At 42.1% G+C, this 23,357-nt stretch overlaps 1 protein-coding gene across 1 annotated transcript in view; it reads right to left on the reverse strand.

The window, feature by feature from the left end:
• The window catches only part of adam12a (ADAM metallopeptidase domain 12a), a 92,460-nt gene that overhangs the window by 12,600 nt on the left and 56,503 nt on the right, over nt 1-23,357 (reverse strand). The window contains exons 5-12 of the mRNA XM_086139669.1: nt 22,130-22,206; nt 20,937-21,123; nt 13,257-13,322; nt 12,346-12,417; nt 11,762-11,931; nt 10,387-10,471; nt 8,407-8,555; nt 2,001-2,178 (exon numbers count right to left, since the gene is read on the reverse strand). Of these exons, the coding sequence (XP_085995795.1) occupies nt 2,001-2,178; nt 8,407-8,555; nt 10,387-10,471; nt 11,762-11,931; nt 12,346-12,417; nt 13,257-13,322; nt 20,937-21,123; nt 22,130-22,206 (984 nt within the window). The remainder of the gene's footprint in view (nt 1-2,000; nt 2,179-8,406; nt 8,556-10,386; nt 10,472-11,761; nt 11,932-12,345; nt 12,418-13,256; nt 13,323-20,936; nt 21,124-22,129; nt 22,207-23,357) is intronic.

Consider the following 23,357-nt stretch of genomic DNA (forward strand, 5'->3'; position numbering starts at 1 on the left):
TGCCTTTATCATTAGCAATGCACTCCACCAATCAACGACCCGTCGTCTTCTGATACAGATGGAAGGCTTAGAGTATAAGATGTGTATGATCTCACACAAAGGCAGGCTGACAAGACCCCTGAGGTTTGGCACTTTCTCTCTCTTAGCTATTAAGCAAACTGACTGAACGCCGAACGGCAGAGTGCAGTGCGAGTCAGGGGGAAGTAGATAGACGGAGCTGGCAGGGGACACGGCCAACATGATGGCTCTTCCAGAACTTCTCTCGGCCTAAAAACCATTAAGGGCCTTTCCCATGGTCCCTGGGGCCAAAGGAGGCGGAGGAGTCATGCTGAAAAGAAGTAACCTACGATTGTGAGGAAGAGGACCCGGGGATTTTAATGAGGCATTTTAATGACGGCGAGAAGTGCTGTTGGAACGGTCTGATTTGGCCCGGACTGGCATGATGCGACCCAACACTTTGGAAGCCTCTATTATCGTTTCTGGCCGGAGACTCCGAGGCTCATGTCGGTGCTTTATTTTCAAGGACGAGGCCGTTTTCAGTCTGACCCTGGCCGAGTCTCCGACGCGCCCGCAAAAATAGCCGCGGTGTGGCAATGAGTGAACAAATCGCATAACACGACGTACGCAATTGTATGATTTAAAGTATCCTTCCAAGCCGTAATAGATGTTTCCATCATATCTCCGAATGCTATTCTCGCTAGCCTGCCTGAGCTGATTGTCGGTTGGATCATGATTAATTGGTTTATCATCCTCCGGTCGCAACAGCTATCGACACGGGCCACGATTACAAGTGCATGCCAGTGCAGATTGATTTGAATAATTCACTTGCTGACACAGTGAACCTGTCACTGACGTTTCCTCTCTGTGAATTGTATCACGCTCAGACAACTCCCGTCCCAAACACCCCTTCAGAGCGCGGGATGAATGCCTTCCAAAGCCGAGCTCATTTTCTGAAGATTCTGTTTGCATTAGCCGTTGGGGGGAGGGGGGGGATCTGTGACGCGAGCTCTTGAAAAGGAAGTGAATTACACGTACGGGCTAGGCTCCATCAGAAAATTCAAAAGAAACCGTAACAAACACTGAGGTTTTCCACCGTTTCTAAAAAATGTATGCAATATAATTAATACCGCTTTGTGGCCAACGACGACCGAAGAAGACTTTTAAAAGAACTCTGCTCGATGAGAGAAGGTCGACTTCGACAGGTGCGAAATACCCGTCGAGAGTTCATTCCACACGTGCCGTTCATATAGAAAAGATTGCCATGTCTGAGATGCGCCGACTCAGTAACTGTGTCTTTTTCTTTTAGTGGCACTGTAGGGGGCTTTCAAGGGCGTTTAGTGGGAGAAGCAGACATAAGAAAAAGTGCTCCAATACTCGCCGGCAACTTTTGTTTAGTCGTACAGAAGGGGCCCGTAAGATGTCTTTAAAACAGGCTTAAATGTGACCGTGCAGTAATAAAGTGTACTCGATAGCAAGATAAAGAAAAACAACCCTCAGTCCACATCAGACATCGTAATTGGAATGGTTGTGATGTGTGAGACGCACACACAAGGCACTCTGACAATTTTTTCTGCGTCCTCAGGGGAACCTGTAAGAGGTCTCCAAGGACAGTTTACCTTAAAATGAGAAAAATATGCTTTTTCTCTCATCTGAATCCATATTGATGTTTTTTGATAGCTTGTGCGGCTCTATCAAAAATGAAACTGAATAATATCTTGTATTTATTGCTTATCCTGTTAAAAAAAAAAAGACTTTCTCTTTTATACATTTTCTACATGCCTCTTTAACTATTGTGCCCAGAGGTTTTCTTCACTAATAAAATACCGCTCGGTGTTACCGTTGAGTCACTGTCTCAAAAAAGGGTTGTATTTTCAATCAAAACAGGACTGCATAATTAAATATCTCAAAAGGCCAGAGGAAAAAGAATGATGATTTGTTTTATTAATTCATTTTGTCCAATTAAATATTGGTCGAAACAACCCCAGCCCTGGCACTCTCACCTCCAGTTCTCCGCAGTCACACTCCTCTCCCTCCTCCACGTAGCCGTTGCCACATTTCTGGCCACCGTAGAGCACCTTGACCTCCGGCATGTTGTACAGACACATCCCCACGCCCTTTTCAAAGCTGGCCGTCAGGTCCTTCTTGCTGCAGCTGCTAAACACTGTGGGAAATGGATACCTGTGCGGGGGGGAAAAAACCAAAAAAATGTAAGTGATGCAAAAAAAAAAAAAAGAGCGCAGAGGGGAGTGATGGAGACCCTTCACAAGGGCTACATTTTAGACTGATGAAATCACTTAATAATTACTGCTAATCACAAAGTAAATGAATCCCGAGTGCACGTGAACCTTTCCAAATCTCAATCAGCACGCAAAGAGCACAGGGCCGCAGTGACATCTGGTTCCATCTGAGTCAGAGATCTGATAGTGTGTTTTATGAGACGGGGGTATCCTGGAAACTCCAACTAAAACACGCTCCCTTTGCAGGATTTGCAACATCCCATTGGAAGAAATTGGGGATGGTTTGTTTTCAATATTGTTTTGGCATGAAAGGGGAGGGTGGTCTGTTCCGCTGGGAGTGCGTACAGCGCAGGACTCTGTCAGCCAGACGCTTTGTAACAGCTCCCGTGGGGCTTTACGGAGCATTTCTGCGATAATGCTGTGCCTAAGATGATGTGTGTGTGAAGTATGTGCAGATATTATCTTGTCCTCTGTGCGGCTCTAATAGATAAAGAACTTTATTAGGTTTGCAGCAGCTACACCCTTGCGATTGAATTCGAGAAAAAGGACCAAAATGACCGGACATCATATCGACATTAATATCTTTAATTTGCTTCAGGCAGAGAAGCGAGGATTCGAAACGATGCGAACTTTTTAATATTAAATGTTGTGAAGCATATTACGTCGATCATTCCTTTTCAAATTCTCTACCTCCGCCGCCCGCAAGCTCGCTGTCACCTGTATTTTCTTATTTTCTTTGACGGCCATATCTTAGACTCCCTGACACAGCAGTGATCTCTGCAATTCTGATGAAGTGGGGATTACAAACAAAACCAACCGGGTGTGCAGCCTTAAGCTTTGGAGGAGCAACAAAGGTAAACATAATTAAACAACCTGCCCCATCCGGCTGTAAAAAACATTTGCAAGCAATATTATAAGTAAACAGAAAAAAAAAGGCTGTTTTCTTTTCACGTTTAGTGTATTGACAAAGGCCTAATTCGTTCCAATATCCCAAGTATACGGCACATAATGGGCCAATCGAAGGTTCTTTTGCGATCAGGAAAATTCGGGGTCACAGCGAATGCCGCGAGCGTGTCATCTGGAGCTGAAACCGTCGGACTATATGCATCCTCCAGTGAGTCGATTTCCAGGTAGAATAATGAAAAGAGTAGTTTGGGCGGATGATGTGCAGCCCAGACTGCAGTGGCATCATGAATCCTTGACAGTTTGATAAATGCTTCTTACGGAGGTGTTTTTATGAGCGCCACACAAGTTTGAATTTGATGAGAATTTTCAAATTGTTTACAGCTACAAGACTCAGCCTTGAATTCTGATTTATTTGCCATGCTGCAGAATAAGCTGTTCAACAGCGCCTTGCTTTTCAAATTTTCTTCTTCCAAAGGGAGACAATTCAGAGGCAGTGTGACAACACCTTTGTCAAACTATGTTTCCTCTAGGTATTCTGCAAAATACGACTCCAAAGATTTCTTACACAACCACATATTTGGACCAGGTTGACCCCATTCTTTCAGACACGTGTGGAGGTACCTCGCTTCAGCTGCTGCTCCGTAACCCTCACCCCCCTGGCGACCGCGCTGCTTACTGATATTTCACCCCATTTCTGCCCACAGGTCATAACAGCTGCTGGACGGGTACCTCGGTGAAGATCTCCAGTCATGCTGGATTATAGCTAATGGCCTGAGTGGATATAAGACCAGATGAAACAGTCAAGCGTCGAGCAACAAGGGAAGCTGTAATAACATAATTGAGCTGCCTTCCCAACCCTGGGCACCTCGAGGGGATCCCACACTATGATGAACAGCTGTCAACGTTACCGTTGAACAGACGGGCAACTTCCTTCGCAACTGCTGTTGATTTCCTCTTTGCCCCGAAAGGCTGCCTTGCCCCGTTATGCCGCAATCATACTATTTCCATGAACTCAGCCCTGTTTTTCAGTTAACAAGCCATGCATGACCTGCACTCACATCACTTTTCCTGTAAGATACGCGACCGGTCCGGAATCCAGCTGTTCTTTATGAGCCGCGGTCCAGAAATAATTGTTCTAACCTGCAACGGTCTTGAGCCGGCAAGTCGGAATAATGGCTGTGAAAAGACGGAGGCATCAATGAATTACAGTAGATAGCATTGAGCAGCCGCTTTCCCTCCGAGGCAAGTCGAACGGCGCCCGGGCCAGCGGTGGTGGGCACATCTTGGGGAATCGCCATGAATTCAAAACAATCCTGACATGCAATCGCCACGCGGGAGTCCGAGCCAACGCCTCAAAGGCAAAGGCCCAGTATGACTAAACTCATCCCGTGCTGGCTTTCTAAACAATTAGCTGAGTAAAGCTAGTTTCTGACATTCTTTGACTTGCTCTCAAGTGCTTCATACTTTGGGCTCCAGTTGCCTTGTGGAATCGGTCGCGCCTGTTCTGCACACCGGCCGACTGCGTTTCTGACCGTTAACTCTGAGGTACCGTAGGTGGCGGTTGCTAAAATTGAAAAAAAGCAGTCTCTGCAAATATCCTGCCGCAGTGGCCGAACGGGTCTTCAACTGGTCTGCTCTCGCTGTTCTGCAGATGACAAATTACTCACAGAGCTTAAGTTTCAAATGCCTGACAGATATTAAACAAGGTAGACAAGCACCTGTGACAGGCCACTAATATTTTGTGGAACAGTCAAAAAAGTAATCACTAAACACATAAAGAAGGGAAAATTAAACTGACTGCCGGAATAAAACATCAAACATTTATAGGCGCTCTGTTTTGTTTTTTTTTTCCCCATTGTCTCCGCTTTCAGTGGACCTTCTGTCTTCTGTGTAATGTTCAAAACAGACATTCTTTGACATCCGGAAAAGAAAAGCTGTTTCACTGGAAGAAAAAAGAAAAAAAAAAAATCAACTGAAGCTCTCTACACTTTTCAGATCTCTCAAGTATAAATAAGTGAGTAATAAAAAGTAGCATGCCTCCACCTCCAGAACCTTTACAGGTGCAATATTTCAGCAATGTGATCAAAAGGATACTCAATTGTCAGTCTGTTGTCACAATGTTTATGTTTGATTTAGCTGAAGAATATAACCCCGAGTGTAAAAACTATGTCATCTGGCATCAAACATTTCTAAGGCAAACTATAAAAATGAGAGTGCATACAAGTCTTTAACTTGAATCCAGCTGGGCTCCATCCTCAAGGCCGGCCTCTGATTGTATAGAAAAGCTGGGAAACACATCCGGCACATCCCGCAGAGCCACCCTCCTTGAGAACAACTGCTCCTACTCTTATACTTTATCATAGTTTTATTGCATTTTCAAGTATCAATCTTCTATTATGAAAGTGAGTAAAAGCTTAGACAAACTTTTTTTTTGTGACTACGACAGATGTTTCAAAGATATTTCGGTAATTCAAAACCACTTTCATTTTACTACACATTTAATAACAATTTTACAGCTGCCTTTGTGACAGACGACTTTGAGCCCTGGGCGATGACATTTGGTGATGTGATCTGTTGTGGCCTTTAGTGCCTGGCAGTCTGGCTTACGTTGTAGACGGAGAAGAGCATTTTCATGTTGATTTCCCAATGGGTCCAATTAAAGAAGAGCACTCGCGAGGTTCTGCTCTTCACCGTGGCACAGGTTACATTTCATTAACTTGGACTCACATCTTGCGATTTCTATTCATAGTGTGTGGAGGAACGATGTATCAATCTCTGAGTGACTGTTATTGCAAACTCACATCATCATTTTAAATATTGAGTAAATGAACACTCTTTTTCCACAACCACGGTTTCTGTGGTTGTCATAAATGGCACGTTCTTTTACAGAACATGAAACCACACCATTTGATTTTGTGTAACTTGAGCTGATAAAACTAATTTGCAATAGGAAGGTAACTATAATTAATAATAGTATCATCTGCATACACGGGAAAAGTAGAGTAATTACCAAAGTCCAAAGCACCCTTTGCATGATGCTACATGAGGATGCAAGTCACGGTACAAAATAAGTTTTCAAAACAGACCTTGAAAGTTAGGTCGAACAGTAGAATGGAAATAAAGAGGGTGCAAATCGCAAAGTCTAAGCCTCTGAGAAAAATTGATTTTGACATATACATCTTCGAATTTTCATGTCCGCGGAGTAGTCGGCGGCGGTCCGTTCGCTCTAAGTCAAGTAATATGTGGGGCAGAGAAATAGGTGGAGATTGGGGACACGACAATCGTCCGTGACCGACCGAAGCGGGAAACGGGATCTCAAGGCAGATGTGCGGCGAGCACAATTTGTTGTTTTACTGCCCCCACAAAGCACCCCGAGCCCATCCGCCATGTGCAGTAATTTGGAACCGGATTTCATTATCTGCCCTGCTCCGTTCCAATGCCGGTAAGCACGAGGAGAATTTACTCGATTAATACGAAAGATTAATCGATACCTCCGCACTGAAAAGACAACGACTCGTTCTCGGTGACATACGGCGGGCTTTGTGAGAACCACCTTAATCACAGTCTTGTGGAGAGGCATTCTTAATAATTATGTGGGGGCTTTGAGAATTGATGTCTCCTACAAAGAGCTATCTGTCAGTCAATGCTAGAAACCCAACTATAATTGCCCGGTGATAAATAACATCCAGGTGTTTACGAAAAGGACCCGTGTGTGTGGCCACACGGCATTTGAAAGGATAGATTTGCAAGTGGCTGGAGCGGGACCCGAGGGACGCGTGGCCCTGCCCGAGGCTGAGCGTTTGCTGCTGACACTGGAATTACAAGAGAAAGCGGAATGAGGTAGTACAGAATTCCTAAACATTCTTATTTAAATACATTGCCTCTTTAATCCAGGATTAAACAGAAGAGCAATATGAAGCAACGAGGGGGTGTGGAGGGAATTATTTTTAAACCGAGACCTAGATTACTCCTTTCTTTTGTCAACCGTGATGAAAGAGCACAGTCTCTGTGAGGAGAAAAACAAACGACGTGACATTCTTATTGCATTTCTCGCCTTCTGTTTGGTCCAAATACTCTGAGAGGCTTATCGCTGCGATATATGAACAAAGTTGTATTTAAATATTTTAAGAAAGGTGATCATTCTTTTTTTTTCTACGTGAAAAGTGATTCAGAGGCAGTTTTTCAGGGATTGTTAACTACTTATTTGAAGCTGCGGCGAGATTTTCCAACATTAAAGTTGCACACATGTCAAGACCGGCTTCTCTCCAAATATCTGTAAAAAACATTGAAATGAGGGGAGACGTGAAGAGTAGAAGCAATACAGAACCACATTTTCTTTCAACTGAGTCAAACAATTCTCACTCTATTCAGTATGTTCGTCCTGCTGCCAGGTTTCGGACCGGTTGTGATCGGGAATATCCTCAATCAGGACTAAATATAAAGCTAACATGTTACCGGTGTGTTGTTTCATGAGTCTGCAATGAAGAATAGCGTTACCTTGTTTTTCATGGGTCTAATCCAAACCAAATACGGAGGGATGTTTCCAGCATAAACACCCGTCTGGGGCTCCCACAGAACACAAGACCTTGGCTGGAACTGATACCAAATGTTTCCACCCTGAAACATTCCTGACCCTGTTCATGGTCTACTACAAGATTTAGGACGGTGCAGTTAGTCTTTCCTCATCACGATACCAAATGGTTGTTTCTGCCATAAATTCATGCCACAGCACCTCGGGTGCTGCGTATTTACAATAGAGTTTTATTTACACCCTCGGAGGCAACTCCGCTGGATGGGGAAAAAAGCAAAACCCTTCTGTCATGACCACGCTCTGTGACTGCATCAATTGGAGAACTATTCAGAGTGACTCATATTGCAGCAAGGAATCAGTACAGCTGTTGGATCTGTCATAGTCTCAATGGCAAAGTTATCTATTATTATCTGGCATCACTTGCTTTCTGCTAAACAGATGCTCAATTCCAAATTTGGAGCATGTGGAATAACATTTACTGACTGATAGGGATGTTGAAAAGTGACTAAATCAATGCAAAGTTCACAAATGTCAAACGTGAAAGAGGACTATGGATGTCTTGAATTCAAAAGGCGTTTAAAAAGTTGAGCCAACACTGGACTGTGTTGAACTGACAAATGATAGCATATGCGCTGGATTCAGCAGGCTCGTGTAAATACCATATTATAACGTAAGAAGTAAGAGGGCGGCTTCCACTGACTCTCGATTGCCAGGAGAGATACAGGGACTCACCCAGTGGAAGGAGTCATGATGCAGCCCCCGCGATCCACCGTCACTCTGCAGCCACATCCCCGCTCCGGCGTGTCATGGTTCATTCCGAAGTTGTGTCCGAGCTCGTGGGCCAGAGTTACTGCGGCACCCAGCGGGTTGTCGGAATGATCCTAAAAAAAAAAAAAAAAAAGAGACAAATCATGCGGAAAATTAACTTTCCACATAATTTCACCAAAATTGAACTTGGATTTTCACCCTGTTATTTGTCTGGGTTATCCTGTATATTTCTCCACTAAATGTAATGGAATGAGCAACGGTGTAAAGTGAGTAAATATTTTTCAGTTGACAGCTGTGTTGCTACAAACAATGAAGCAGACGCTACTGATTACACACTCAAAAGGAATATAACAAACAATACAAAATTTAATTGTTGCTCCCCACACGACACGCTAGAGAAATATTGCAAAAAAACACTTGAGCGCTTGCAAATTGCAAAATGACTCATACGCCGTTGTTGGATCTCTATTTATCCGAGCATTTTTCTTGCTCGGCGTCGTTACACAAATAAAAGATCCGACAGTCAGCTGTCACCTTTGGGGGGGGGGGGGGGGGGGGGGGGCGGTTTGAAACTCGAACAGCCGAATGGAATAATGTAACAAAACAAATCTAGAGTAGAGATTTCGGTACAGTGACACGCTGTGAAAGCTGTTGCCCACTGAGGTACAGTGATTTCCTGCAAGGTGAGTAAACAAAGAGGGGCCGGATAAATAATGTAGCTCAAGTATCTATCAGCGCTTCGTGGACGCGGAGCTGTGTGTCAGAGAATCTTGCCTCCAGAGCCTTTCATCACTGTACATTATTCAGTAATGGTGTGCAAATCGACCTCAGACTGATTAACTGCCCTGCTGGGGACTTTTCAAAATAACGGTCAGCTGTCTTCGCGTACGGCGAACTAAAGCGCTAAAAAAGAATGATGCTGTTTTTTGTAAAAAAAAAAAAAGGGGGGGGGGAACAAAAAATAAAAGGGAAAAGAGTGAGCAATAAGGCTGAATTTTTAAAGAGGGCAAGCCGTTGTCTCTGTTAGGTTGCCCCACACCAATTAAATTAATGTAACATTCAGGGGATAGAAAATGGAGAATCCAGATGGTGTGAGAGTGAATCTTTAAGATTTAACCGCCTGGAAAACTAACAATAAGATCCATAGGGGAAGTCGGGTAATGAGTTCAAAGCTACTCTGTAAATGGGGTGAGACAACTGGGGCCGAGGGTTGAGATTCGCCCGGCAGAAGATTCTGCGGTACGAGACGTCTTTATGTCTGTGTGTGAATATAGAGCTCCATCATTGTCCCAAAATCCCCTCTTTTGCCATCTGGGAGGACAGGCGGGAGTAACTATTTGGGGACAAGCTGTAAATCTTGCCACCAGCCAGTCAGGCTCCCAAGACAAACAGCCACTCAGAAACAAAGAGCATGAAATAATAGCATGACGTGTGCGAACATTTTAAAAGACGGTTGGGGGAAGAGAGTCTTAAATTCACCAATTTGTTGCAGCTCATTAAGAAGCTAAGGATTCCAATCATGTAATCGATACGTGCTCTGATTTATCCACACGAGGCAGATGGTACTTAAGGCACCCTCCGACCCGTCTGGCCGGATAAAAAAAAAGAAAAGAAAAATCAATGGTTTGTGTCCACAGATGTTAATTCAAGTTAATATACATCTGAAATCCTTGGATTAGCTCCCATCGAGGAGATTCTGGCGAAAATAAGAGAATATTACATCAGACAGGAAGAAGGTGGAGATTCGAGCCAAGAGTGGAAAGAACGTTGAAGATGAAATATGCTAGTTGCCTTTCATGAGATCATTAACATACAGCAAGTGCTTATTTTATTGCTCCTTGCTTCGGGGCGGGTGTATGATAGAAGAGTTAGTGTATTTCGACGACACACACACACACACACACACACACACACACACACACACACACACACACACGGACGTACCATTACGATTCCCCCCGACTGCTCAGCTGTGCACATACTCATGATTGGCGCCATCCCAATGGTGGTGCCCTGGAAATACACTCCGCTGATGGGGGGAAAAAATAGAAAATACAAGTCCACGTCGACATTCAGATAGAATTCAAAGCATTATTTAGCATCTGAAGTGATTACTCTCCACGTATCTCGACTATTGCCATATATATCATTAAAAGGTCAACTGATATCAGGAATATAGAGCATAGAATATAAGAGGCAGTAAAGAAATAACTTGACTCCCTTGCCTCTAATTTTTCAACCCGCAAGGGTACAAAGTACAGAGGCGTTCGGGCTTATTTAAACATCTAGCCGGCGAGACTCCATGTCGGCATTTCCATTTTAAAATTGATAGCAGTTTTACATTTGCAAAAAGGAAATAAATGTTTGTGCTATTCTGTCCCGCCTGTCACTTCCACGCATTCACAAACTGATCAGGCAGTGACACAACCGTCCAATATTGTTTAGCGATAGATATTTTAGCATTCGGCACTAAAACACCCAATTTCAGGGGGGAAGTGTGGTTCGGGTACCAAAAGGGAACGTCTAGGTAGGGACACGGACATTTTAATAATAAAAGTTTTTGGGGGTTTTGGACGATTTTAGAAACACTGTGCCGCACTCTTTCCGACTAGAAAAGAATCCAAGCTTTGGAGCCAAGATTAGACAAAGGATGTGAAGCTTGTAGCTTGAACACCACCTGTCACGCGCTGAACCGCAAAGATATTTCCCATTAAACTTGCACTGCAAAGGAAGAGCGTCCCCCGGAAAAAACAGTGAAAATATTTCGACTTTTTATTCGACAATTGAGTTTTCATCTCTCGGGTTGGATAAGATCTGGAGAGACCGGAAAAGCGAGGAGACAAAAGTTGGACAAAGTCACTAGAGTGTGTACTCGACTGGCAACAAAATCACACGGATCATGCCAGGAAACCCAAGTTTTAGGGCTTTAGATTTCACCGAAAACAGAAGTGAATATGATCCTGCCTCCGATCCCACGGCCGGTTCTCTTTCACAACATGTTCCTTATGTAGATTGGAAGAATTTATTCAGAGCTAATAAAAATGAATGAGTCTTGTTTTTTTTGTGATTAAACTGATGAAAGGTTTCATTTTTTGCCAAAACGTTCCTCTGAATCTGACACGCTCCTTCTTTTATGGCTAGCCAAAACACCAGGAAATGGGATCGGGTCTACGTAACGGAACCTAAATCTGCTAACGATAAATAAGAACCGAAAAAATAAACAACTATCACGTTATTTGTCGAAATGACTCGCCGATCCTGGCCTTAATGGTTTTCATACACCGAGTTGGTCCCAGCGGGAGCGTGTCCGCGGATCTACCTGATGAGCTGGGCGTTGTCGTGGGGCTTCTGAGGCAACAGCTTGACTTTCCTCCAGTCTAGGAACTCGTGCAAAGTGGTGAAGGGGTCCTGGGTGATGGGACACTTGTCGGCATCGCTCCAGACTTCCAGGCCAACGAGAGCCACGCGGATATTCAACGCCCTGTAGAACTGAGCAGGTGGCGAGTCGGTGGAAGGAAAGGGGAGAAATATGGTTTGGGGTTCGCGTCTTGTCTACGTCTCTTAAATTTCGATCGGGAGTTTAATGAGAATTGCTTATTGAAAGGCGTATTAAAAAAAAAAGGAATGGCTGTAAGATAGCTCTGAACAAATCCATAAACATTAATCAACGTATGCATTTTGAAATGAATAAGTCATCTTTGCTTTTGTCTTATTAAAACAGGACCGCACATCTTATTACACTGGCTTCCTCGAGACATTTCTCGGTCGAGTTATGGAATTGACCATTCATTCATAACCCAATCAGCTTGTGCTCACCGGTCGATTAATCCTCACCCATCGCGGTGTGACCCCTAATAAATCACATTCCAACACCGCCTTTCCCACCATTGATTTGATTGTTACCTTATCCACGTAATTGGCGATCTCTGCCAGCCGCTGCTTGACCTTCTCCATGTCCTTGCCTTGCTTTTGAAACTGAGCAATGAGACCATGCGGGATCAAGGGAAGAGGGAAATGATTCGCGAATGTTAATCACCAACAGAGACAATGTTTTGACATGTTAACGCCGGGTCAGCCGAAGAGAGATCTTCATGGGTGTTCTGGATTTACGTTACGTTCGCTTTCACGTTAACGTCTCGCTCGCCTCCTATATCACCAAAAGAGCGGCGAGCTTAGGTTGAGGAGATAACCTCGACTACCTTGTCTTATGCGCAACATTACTCCGTCTCCATCTATGGCTCTCCGGGGATGACATGTGACCTGAATGTCTCCAGTCAGGGAGGAGCGTTCTTTCCATTTAGCCCTCTTTAAGATCTTACGTCTGCGATTTGAAACGTTCCTAAGCACACATAAGGGATTGTCTGGTTTTTAAGATAATGATGAGGGAGATAAGAGACTCTCTAACTGGAGCATATATATGTGTATATATATATAGACATATATGCATTTAGACACAGATCACATTCTGGCAAACACTTTTCTCCTATTTTTGACAAGTGGAGGCTGATTTAGTATTTAGCATTCACATTATTTTCTGAGCAATTCCACTTCATCGCTTTCACAACTGTGGTACAATGAAATAATTAAATTGGCAGACACCTTTTAAGGATTCAAGGGAAAAGAATTTGCAAAAAATGACTGAAAAAACAGCAAGAGGTGGTCTAAAGGGTGTGAGAAATTCACAAAAAATTAGCTTCTCCAACATGCACACAAAAAGGAATGGAAAAACACAAACAAAGACGCGAAAGTAAAATATGTAAGATAGTACTTTTCGAGGAATTAAATTACTAGGCCGACCTGCGGCCTCTGCTTACCTCTCTGTTGTCAGCCACGATGATCAGTTCGACATACTTGGTCATAGTCTGGGCCTGGCGCTTATGCTGCAGCGGACAGGAAAGAGGAGGGTGAAGAATTAAAACGATGGAAAATATAAAAGGAAAAAGTTGAGACAAGGTTAAGAAAGGTTGTCCATGGGCGATGGAACCGTGATAAGAGACAAAGTGCTAAAATGAGAGATGCGGGGTTATGATGAGGACAAGGATGTAGAATCTGGTAGAATCAGAAGGACACGAGGAGGATACATTTAAGCGCAGTTTTTGGAGAGAGCGCCTTAAATATAGCAGGTGGCCACTCAATATGGCTTTTCACCTTTAAAACACTCCTACAAAAGGATGGCAGAAATGAAAATCAGCACAAAGCAATCAACTGCTCTTCATGTCTCATCCAGCAAGGTCACGCCGACCCTTGATAACACTCCACAGGAGCTGTCCTATTTACAAAAAAAAAAAAAAAAAAAAAAAAATCAAAAAAATCACCCTTTTCAGGGCAAAGCTGTCTGCACTGCCGGCTGAACCTCGTCTGAAACGTCTTCAAACCTGGCTTTGCCGTTCAAAAACAAGAGAATGCGATATGAACATTGTTTGTTGTGTTTATCAGTTCAATGTGTGGGATCAACCTGTCATGAATAATAAAAAAAAATCCGACTTTTCAAGAGGATCCAAAACAATATGCGCTGCCAGGGTTTAAGCTGTAGAAACATAGAAATTGAATGAGTAACAAATTAAAAAAAATGTTGGAAGAGTGATTCATGAGTGTAGACTTCTGCCAAGCCTAACAGACCACATTTATATTATATGCAAAATCCGTAACCAAAACCATCATTTATACCTAGATATATTTCCTAAAGTATTACACTCATACCCCTAAAGGAATTGGATTATTTTTTGGCTCACATAGCATCTGCTTAATTCTGATGCTGGGAAAACAAATTTGAAAAAAATGCACCTGATTGAGAATCTCCTTCCAGATATAGTTAATAACATGAAACAAATTCCACGTATGCGTATGAAAAACGGAGAAAATCTACAAAAATCAGCGTGCACACCGAACGCAGCGTATATAGGGTGAATATGGTATGGGCGGTGGGGGGGGGGGGGGGGGGGGGGGTTGATGATCTGGGTTGCCGCCAAATGAGCAAGAGATTTGGCTCCCTGCCACGGAGCATCTCTTAGCCAGCAGCTCGCATGCTGCGTGCGTGGGCAGAAACTCAGGTTTGAAACCACCGTTTCAGCACTTCAAGCTAGGTTGCGCTTAAAGCACACGCATGCACACGCGCAAACACACGGATGTACACGCAGAGCCTATAGTGCCCTGCTGGCTACGTGTTCCGCCTTCACACCATGGCCCTCTTTCAACCTGAGCCTCTTTATCCTTGCTGGCCTGGCAGGCCGGATCCTCTCTGCTCTTATCTGCCTCCTGCATAGATAAGCCAGAATGGGCAAGTGTGCTCTAAATGCACCCCATGGTGATTATCAAGTCTCTGGGAGGCAGGAAAGCCACGGCAACACTAAGCGCAACTTAGAAGAGTGGATACCTGTTCTACGATTGAAAAGAATGAAATTAGTTACAGTGAAATACATCATTTCGAACACCCTTACCGTTTTTTCACACCGATAACTGCTTTGTCAAACTATGGCCGTTCTTTAAAATCATTTTCTCAAGCCTTCTCTTTCACAGGAGGTAAAATGCCAAAACTAAATCCATTCTTGGCCAGCTTTTATTTGCTGAATTCAATTTTCTGTTATACAGAATGAACTACATTTTGAATGCATAATTGAAATTGTTTCTGCAACTCCATTTTATTTTACATTGCTAAACAAATTTACTTTACTACTATTTTATTGTTTATCATCATAATGGTTTTTATACCAATAATACAAACATGTCTCCCTTCTTCTAAATAGAAAATAATGGTGCATTTTGGAATTCTGGGGCACTAATAAAAAAATAAAAAAAATAAAAAAATCCTGCCTTAGACTCTCTTCTGGACACATAATTTATTCATTGTTGAAACAGTCAAAGCACAAAAGACAAACGGCAACTTCACTGTGGACGATGGTGATGAAGAAAACCAAGACTCAAAGTGTTCAACCATGTTACACTGCTATTGATGATAACCATGACGATACAATATGAACTGTTATGTTGTCGTATATTCATATATATATATATATATATATATATATATATAGTATTTTATCTCCCTCACTGCTCCTCTAAGGGCTTAATATGAAAGTTCTCAAATAAAACTAGACAGATGATTTAACCTAAAAGTTGGATTCATGTTGAATGAGCCGCACTTGGCGCACAATGGCGCAACCTTTCCACAAATATAATTGTGAGAAAAACGACCAAAACTCATATTAAACTTGTTCTTCTGAAAAATAAAAATGTAAAAAAAAGAAAGAAAGAAAGCAGGCAATGGGACATGGAGCGTTTACCCAGTGCTCTCATTAGAAAACTTTTCTCTAAGTGCCTTTAAGATAATGATTGTTATTACTGTTGTTGCCCTCATCTAAGAGCTGAATGCACTGAAAGAAATATAACACATTCGCAAGTTTTAAAGTTAAAATGCGTTCAAGCCTCCGAAAGAAATGTCAGAATATTCTCAAAAACATAATCCGTTTTGTTCAGATGCGATGCATTAAAAAAAAAAAAACTTACTGATTAACCTCACAGTTTATGTAAAGACTTTACATCTCGGTCAGTTATATACATTTAGATTCATTTCCCCAAAAAAGCGACTTGATCCAAAGGAAACTGACTGTTACGGACACGTTTTCCTATAGTATTTATTATTACTATCACGTTTCAATTTTCTATAGATGGATGATAATATTGCTTTGCAAATTATTTTTTTCCCTCCACAATATTCAAGCAGTAGAAATCTGATAATGTGACAGCCCAATCTCACAGTGCTGCTGTAGAAAATACAGTTTTCTCAGTCATAGATAACGAATGAAGCTAATCAGCGCGTGGACCGTTGTGATTAGATTCTCTGTGCATCTTGCAGTGCTGTCTCCAAAAACCACAGATGAACCTTCACGCTCAACTAAAACTACAATTGGCAGAGTGTTTTGAGTTCTTTTCATCTATATTAGTTACAGTCCACTACAGACTTTATTGGGTCCAAATGTTATGTTCTGCCCGAGTATTCTGTTTCAAGGCATTCAAGTTCACATGGTGGACATTTCAGTGTCGCGATGATGGGAGATTTTTCGGGAACTAATGCGTCGCTGACGAGCAGCTCCTGTCACTTTGCTATCGTCGCCCTTTGGCCCCATCTGAGTCTCATCATCCGGGGGGGGCGTCCACCCGCGTGCCTCCTTATCTTCACACCCTAGGGCAGGACATTCCTGCTCATCAAAGCTGCAGGCGGCAGAGACTGTTTGTGCATCTGGTGTGTGCGCTACGGTTACCATTCCGCTCACAAGCCCTGCTGTAAAAATCACAATCATGTTTAATTGTTCGAGAACTTATTCAACTGGACCGACTTGATTATCTCTCTTGACGTCCTGACTGTAACATTTTGTCTTTTCAACATTTTATGGGAAGGTTTTGCAATCGGTATCTAAACCAAAAGTGTAGTTGAAAAAAGTGGGAAATATTGACTTAGTTTGAAGTCAGTCCATCCATTAGTTCTTACCCCGTCTGACATTACAAACTCAATTCTTTTGTTTCTATTTTGTGAGAAATGCAATGCATGAATGGGAGAGAATTTGCACATAAGCCATTGCCACAAATGACCTAAAAAATCAAATGGGCATTAATGAAAATGTGCAAGAAACTTAAAAGCAATCATGTTAAACTGGTTAGAGAGGATAAAGTGGCAGACTATTCTGGGTTGTCTTTGTTTTGTGTGTTATAATGCACTATAATTTTGCCCAATTACAATTTTTCCCTCAACAAGATATTTTTATAAGCTAAAATGTCAAAGATATTTTCATGTCAGACGGATGATGCCTCAAAATCACACTACTCTTGGGTTGCCTTGTGCAACACAGACTGCAATTGTGTGTGGAGCAATCTGAAAACTGTGCACGTGAAAGATGTGTATAAGGTCTATTCCAGCACAACCATTTGATTGGCCTACTTCTCCCATTACACATGAACTATGACAGTTCTAACTTTAACGAAATTAACAGGAAGAATCCAAATCAGTTTAAAGGATATGGAAAGTCCCCTGATACTTTTGCTGCAATTCCTTTGAGTCCATTTTCATTTCTCACACCACCCATTCTGTGTTTGTCATAAATCATCCTCTCTGCTGCCATCCTTCAGCCAGATATAGATCAGTAGAGTCTGTGTTTTCCACTTATCAGCTTTGATCATCTTTAAAACCCTATTCCCTCAGATAGAGACTCTCCAGGACCGTGCCCTTATGATTTATCTCGCTGCTTGGTGGAAGCAGGGGGCAGGGAGACTGTGAGGTGGAGCAGGGGATTTTAAAAAAAGCAATGTTTAAAATTCTGCACGGACAGGTCCTGCTTAGGGCAGTGTGTTGACACCCGCAGACTGACCTCTCCTTTTAGGACAAACTTGGCCATTTAACATCTGATAAACTTCCTGCAGACATTGATAAACCTTTGCTCTTTACTCTGTACACTGCAGATTGCTCATGGATAACCTAAGATTAAGACTGAGAGAGGTATCTGGTAAAAAAAAAAAAATAGAGAGAGAGGGCTTCTTATGTTAATTGCAATGTCTTCATTATCCATGATCTTTATAAGAGGTTTCAGGTGAGCGGTGCTTATATTTGGTGATGTGAGAACTTGCGCAACCGCAAGATGTCTCGTCTCAAACAGCATAGGAATGGGATCCGAAAAAGTGAGTGGGGCGAAAAAGAAACAACAATCAATTATTTAAATCCAAATAGAATTAAATTGTGATTAAATACATTTCTGACTAAGCAATGGGGTTTTGCATGTGAAAGGTATTGTGGTGAGTCTTGAATGCTGGGGTTTAATGTTGATGCTTGTTTTCTGTATGATTTTGGGGTTGTTGGGAATTTTATGGGTGTGGTTTGGGTGTAAAGAATTCTGTTTTTTTTTTACCTGGAACAGTTAGTTGTATTTCAGTCATGTGTGGCGTCGCTGTGGCTAACGACATCTATTGCTCATTAAACGCACGTTTTACCGTCAACCAGGTGTTTTCCCTGACTAAAACGCTACAGTAAAAAATTTTTTGAGAATTAAAAGGCCGGACGGGTTGCGGCGGAAATCACAGGTGACTGGAAGCCGTAAATACTGTATAGAGGATGACAGGTATAGCCACAATAAAAATTCAACTATAAAAAAAGACAAGGAGTAAACAGGCCCGTCAGGATGTATAGAGATTTTGAACGAAGGTCACTCATTTTGAAGTTGAGCTGACATATGGTACGGGATGAGGGATACTTTGCAAGAAATACATCGTCTGTAATTGGGTTTTCTCCCTGAACGAGGGTCGCCGTAATGAAAAGTTTATTGCTCATTGCTACATCATATCGGTACATATCTCCTCACAAAATGGTTCAACCGTTTTTTCATAATGCCGCCAGTATGTAAAGTCACCGCTTACAAATACAACATCATCGTAAGTGAGTTAGCATGCCAACATTTTCTAATTAGTAATAAACTCACAAGACAGAAAAAGTAATTGAAATGAAAGAACTGAAGTACTAGATGAGGCACCCGTGGGATTTAAAAAGTGATTACTATTCATCCTCTGGGAGGCAGATATCTCTTCGTGGTAATCCACCTTAATACTGAAATATATTTAATTAAAATCCAAATATCAGCTTCATGCTGCGGCCATAAGAAAAAAGGAAGGGGATCAACAAAGGCAGTGTGATCACTCCCTGGGCTGTCTAACCCAAATGTCACATGATTTCATGAAAATCCTTCCCAATATGAACAAAATAGAGGTCCCTTTTGCCAATGTGCTCAACTTCCCACGACACCCCCTCCAAAAAAAAAAACCTTTTAAAATCAGTATATGCAAAATTCAATAGAAACAGACGATGTTTGTGGAATTTATGACTTCAATCCCCCAAATCTAACAATATAGAGTTTATAGATTTAACCCCATTGATGTTGTAGTCCCTTTGGGAGGGTAGAGTTTCCATCTGACAATTTTCTTTTCTTTTCTTTTCTTTTCTTTTCTTTTCTTTTCTTTTCTTTTCTTTTCTTTTCTTTTCTTTTTCTCCGCCAGACATCAGTTTTTCCATTGTACATCCATTTGGAATTTGCGGTGTCTTCTCTCCTGCCCCTGGTTGTTTTCCAGTGTGCCACTGTGTGACTTTGCATTTTTATTTCTTCTTTGTTGTCTCCTTGCCTCTGTGGTTTACTTTGGCTCATCTGACCCTATGAATCCTTTCACATTCAACTTTCTGCCTTAGTTTCCCTCGCTTTTTTGTGATCACCTAAGTCTTTATTTTAATCAAGCCTCATCAGCCGTGCTCGACTCCCAGAGTCTCTCCTCCAATCAGCTCCCTGCCTGCTCCCATGTTGTACACCTGTCTCTTACTGTGTCATTAGCTGAGTTTTGTATTTTAAGTCCGTCTACGTGATTGTCTGGCTTGGATCTTCTGTTTCTTTGTGTGTTTATAGCCCCCTCACTTGTTTTTCCAAGTCTTTAACTTTAGTCTGTTTTTCATTAGGATTAAACTTTATGTAACTTGATTCCCAACTGCTGAGACCTGCATTTAGATCCCCCTATACCGTCTCCTCCCTCCGGCAGTCCCGTTGGGGTCGACTGGCTGCATGCCTTCCCTACCCTTCCTGTGTGATAAGCCTTCAGGTCATCTGCCCAAGTATGCTTACTCTGCCACTCAATGGCCCCTAGACGTTCCTTCTGATCAACCCTGCTTCAGTTTCCTGCCTCGAGCAGACCGTACAGATCTTTTTTTTTATTTTTTATGACACATAAAGTCATACTGTGTGTTAAACTTTCTGATATAGACTACTGGAAACAGCTGATGTCGATAATGTGTTAGCCGAGCTGCGCTGTTAATAAACTCAAATCCGACGTAATTCAAACATCGGGGTTTTTTGTAACAGCGCCACAGCTGATATTTTGTGAAAATCCGACCTTGGAATCTTAAGCCAACCTCATTACTTTCAATTTAATGTGAAGTTTGTCCTTTTTATGTTGAACTGACATCTTTCCAACTGACATCTGGACTGACGACTTTCTGACATTTACCTGCTGGCCAGGGCTACTGTTGTTCAGGGACTTTACAACATTATCATTCATTCATTCATTATTGATACCGCCTATCCTGTAGTCAGGGTCGCAGAGATACCGGAGTCTATCTCTGCCGTCATTGGGCGAGAGGCGGAGCTCATCCTGGACCGGTAATGTCGTTCACAGGGCTACATCTAGACACATACAACCATTCACTCTCTCATTCACACATCTGGACTATTTAAGGTCTTCAGTGAATCTACTGCAAGTTTTCAGATTGTGGGAGGAAACCATTACTTGGAAAAAAATTGGAAAAATAGTGCGGACGTGTGACCGAGAGAGTGAATCTGTTTAAATGTGGCAAACATATCAGACCTGTTTGTTGTTGATACTGTATCTGGATATTCTTACTCTTAACTTGCACAAACTTTAGAAAACAGTATCAGCGCTGAAATTGGCTGCAATTTCCTCACTGTCGGCGTACTTACCCTCGTGCTGAAAGCCCCGAACGGACTGCTGTCTGTGTGCTCAGTTGGGTAGGATATATTGAAATTGTGGCCACAGGTGCCAGGAGAAAAACTGAGGTGTTCTGTTGTGTAGATCCAGTGAGTTCCATCGGCGTGTTCTGTGGATGGCTCCAGCACAAAGGATTTGCCTTCAAAAGATATGAGACCTCTGCAGAGAGGAGAAAAATACATAGAAACACCCATCACACATCAAATATGGTAATATTGTGAGCAAACGGTGCCCCTCAACAGACTCTGGCCAATTAGAAACAAGTAGGCTTTTTGGGCTTAAGCCGACCGTCCTTATTTCAGAAAAAGGATGAACTGAGCCGCATTAAGGGGCAGTATAACATAAATAATCCCAGAGTGCCAGATTGATTTACAGGACACGGCTCAATACTGTATTGGGCAAAAAAGATACTGTATATATTAAATTTCATCTGGACTTTAAAAGGTTGAGGCTTCGCCTCAGTCGCACTGTGCTCAATAAATAAATCTCACCCCAAGAGGCGGGTCTATGAGCATGATTTGTTACCGAGCCAAGCTTTGTCCAATATTCAGCAAACACAAGTATGAAATGGAAACTTGAAGTCTCAGGGGCACAAATGCCAAGAATGGGCTTAATAGGAAAGAAAAAGACATTTTGTGTCTAGCAGGAAAACATTTGCATCTTAATCTAGTCTGCAATTTTTGAACAGTAGAAAGAAAAGGGCAATTTGGCATTTGAAGGATTTTATGTGGTTGTATTTATTTTTTCTGCGAAAACCTTGTAAGACTTTGAATACTTGAATACTAGCGAAAACACATAAAAGTCCTTCCTTAAAATGAATAATGAATGATTAAATTAAAAATATTGTTCAACAAAAATGTTAATAAACTGTTCAATTCGATAAACTTCTTTCAACGTCTGTTTTGGGGTTTTTGCATTTTTTATTTACTAAGGTCACAGTTGAAGAATTTCCTTCCAACTTTCGGATTTTAACGCCATCATTTCAAAAGGCTGGTTAACATTTCCTAAACACCGTTATTGAAGTTTAGATCTGCTCTGTTCGGAATTTCTTTTATCATATTTAATCGTGGCATATTTTTGATCGTGCAGTAAAAGTAAAGTGCTTTGTTTTCAGTCGTCTCGGTTTGACGCATTAACGCAAAAATGTAAATTCGAGCCCGATTACCTGATCCCTGCACAGGTGCTAAGGCTCACATCTGAGTTGACATGATGCTCCACCTCGCCGTGGTAATAGCAGTTTGCCTGAGGGGGCAGAGATGACAAAACGTCTTGATTTCATAGCTCCGACGCGAAAGATAAGCGTTCACATCACAACACAGTTAAACACTTCCAGCTCCTGGTGACATCCATGAAAATGGGAGAAAAGTAAATGAGGAGGATAGAAGAGTGAGCAGGAACCATTCCCATTTATCACCGCAGAATAATGATCGCTGGAATCTAAACAGGGGTTCACAGTTTCTTTCACAATCTTTGCTTGCCGCATGCCCACCTGGGTACCCAGTTCCATAGACCACCTGTCAAGCTGCAGTGGGGAGTAAAGAAAGTGAATAATGCCGTGTTTATTGAACCAGCCCAACAGTAATAGGGTGGGGGAGGAAGTGTCTGGTTTATTGTAAAAACAGCCATTCAGTCACAGCTGGACAGCCATGCTCAGGTGGGCTCTGACGAAAAAAAACTCACCACATCCTTCTTCAGTAAAACAAGGAAATGTGAGTTTTTCACTTTAATTTCCTTCTAAATATAGAGTGCAGGAAGTATATGTACATGTCTGGCCTCCTTCTAGGTGGCCAGTGGCCGCCGATTTGGCATATATATGAAAGACTGTGCGGCTAATTAGACCGAAAAAAAATGCCGACTGCAGCAATTTTATATCGGGTAAAAATAAGAAAAACTACTTAACAGGTCGGCCAAAGCACTTACACATATATACAATGAGTTAAACACACAAGGAGAATTGAGTATCTTTAAGGAAAAAAAAAAAAGGCCCATAATGTCCTCTGCCTTGATGCTGTAAGTGGTGTTGCTTGATTGATGTGTAATAACTTGGCAGAAAGTAGATGGATGTAGTCTGAGATGGGAAAGTGCAAGTTGCTGTAGGAGGAAAGTAAACAAACCAGATAATGGCTGTCAGATAATTTCCACGGGTTGTAAAATTGTCAATATGAAATCATAGAGTTTAAAAGTTTATCAGTCTGTGCAATTTTTACCAAAGATTTTTTACCAAATGGATGAAAGTGGCATTAAAAATGGAGATTGTTGTGCAAATTTGGGGGGATTCGCAAAAAACACTCAACCATAAATCGTAATCCACATAAAGATGACCGTCCTCAATTACCAATTTCACAAGTTTTGCAACAGACGGCCAAATACAGTCAGCGAGATGAACCCAACAA

Source organism: Fistularia commersonii, chromosome 32 (assembly GCF_037954325.1).
Source record: "Fistularia commersonii isolate RoL2024-O1a breed Wild chromosome 32, RoL_Fcom_v1.0, whole genome shotgun sequence".
Lineage (NCBI taxonomy): Eukaryota > Metazoa > Chordata > Actinopteri > Syngnathiformes > Fistulariidae > Fistularia > Fistularia commersonii.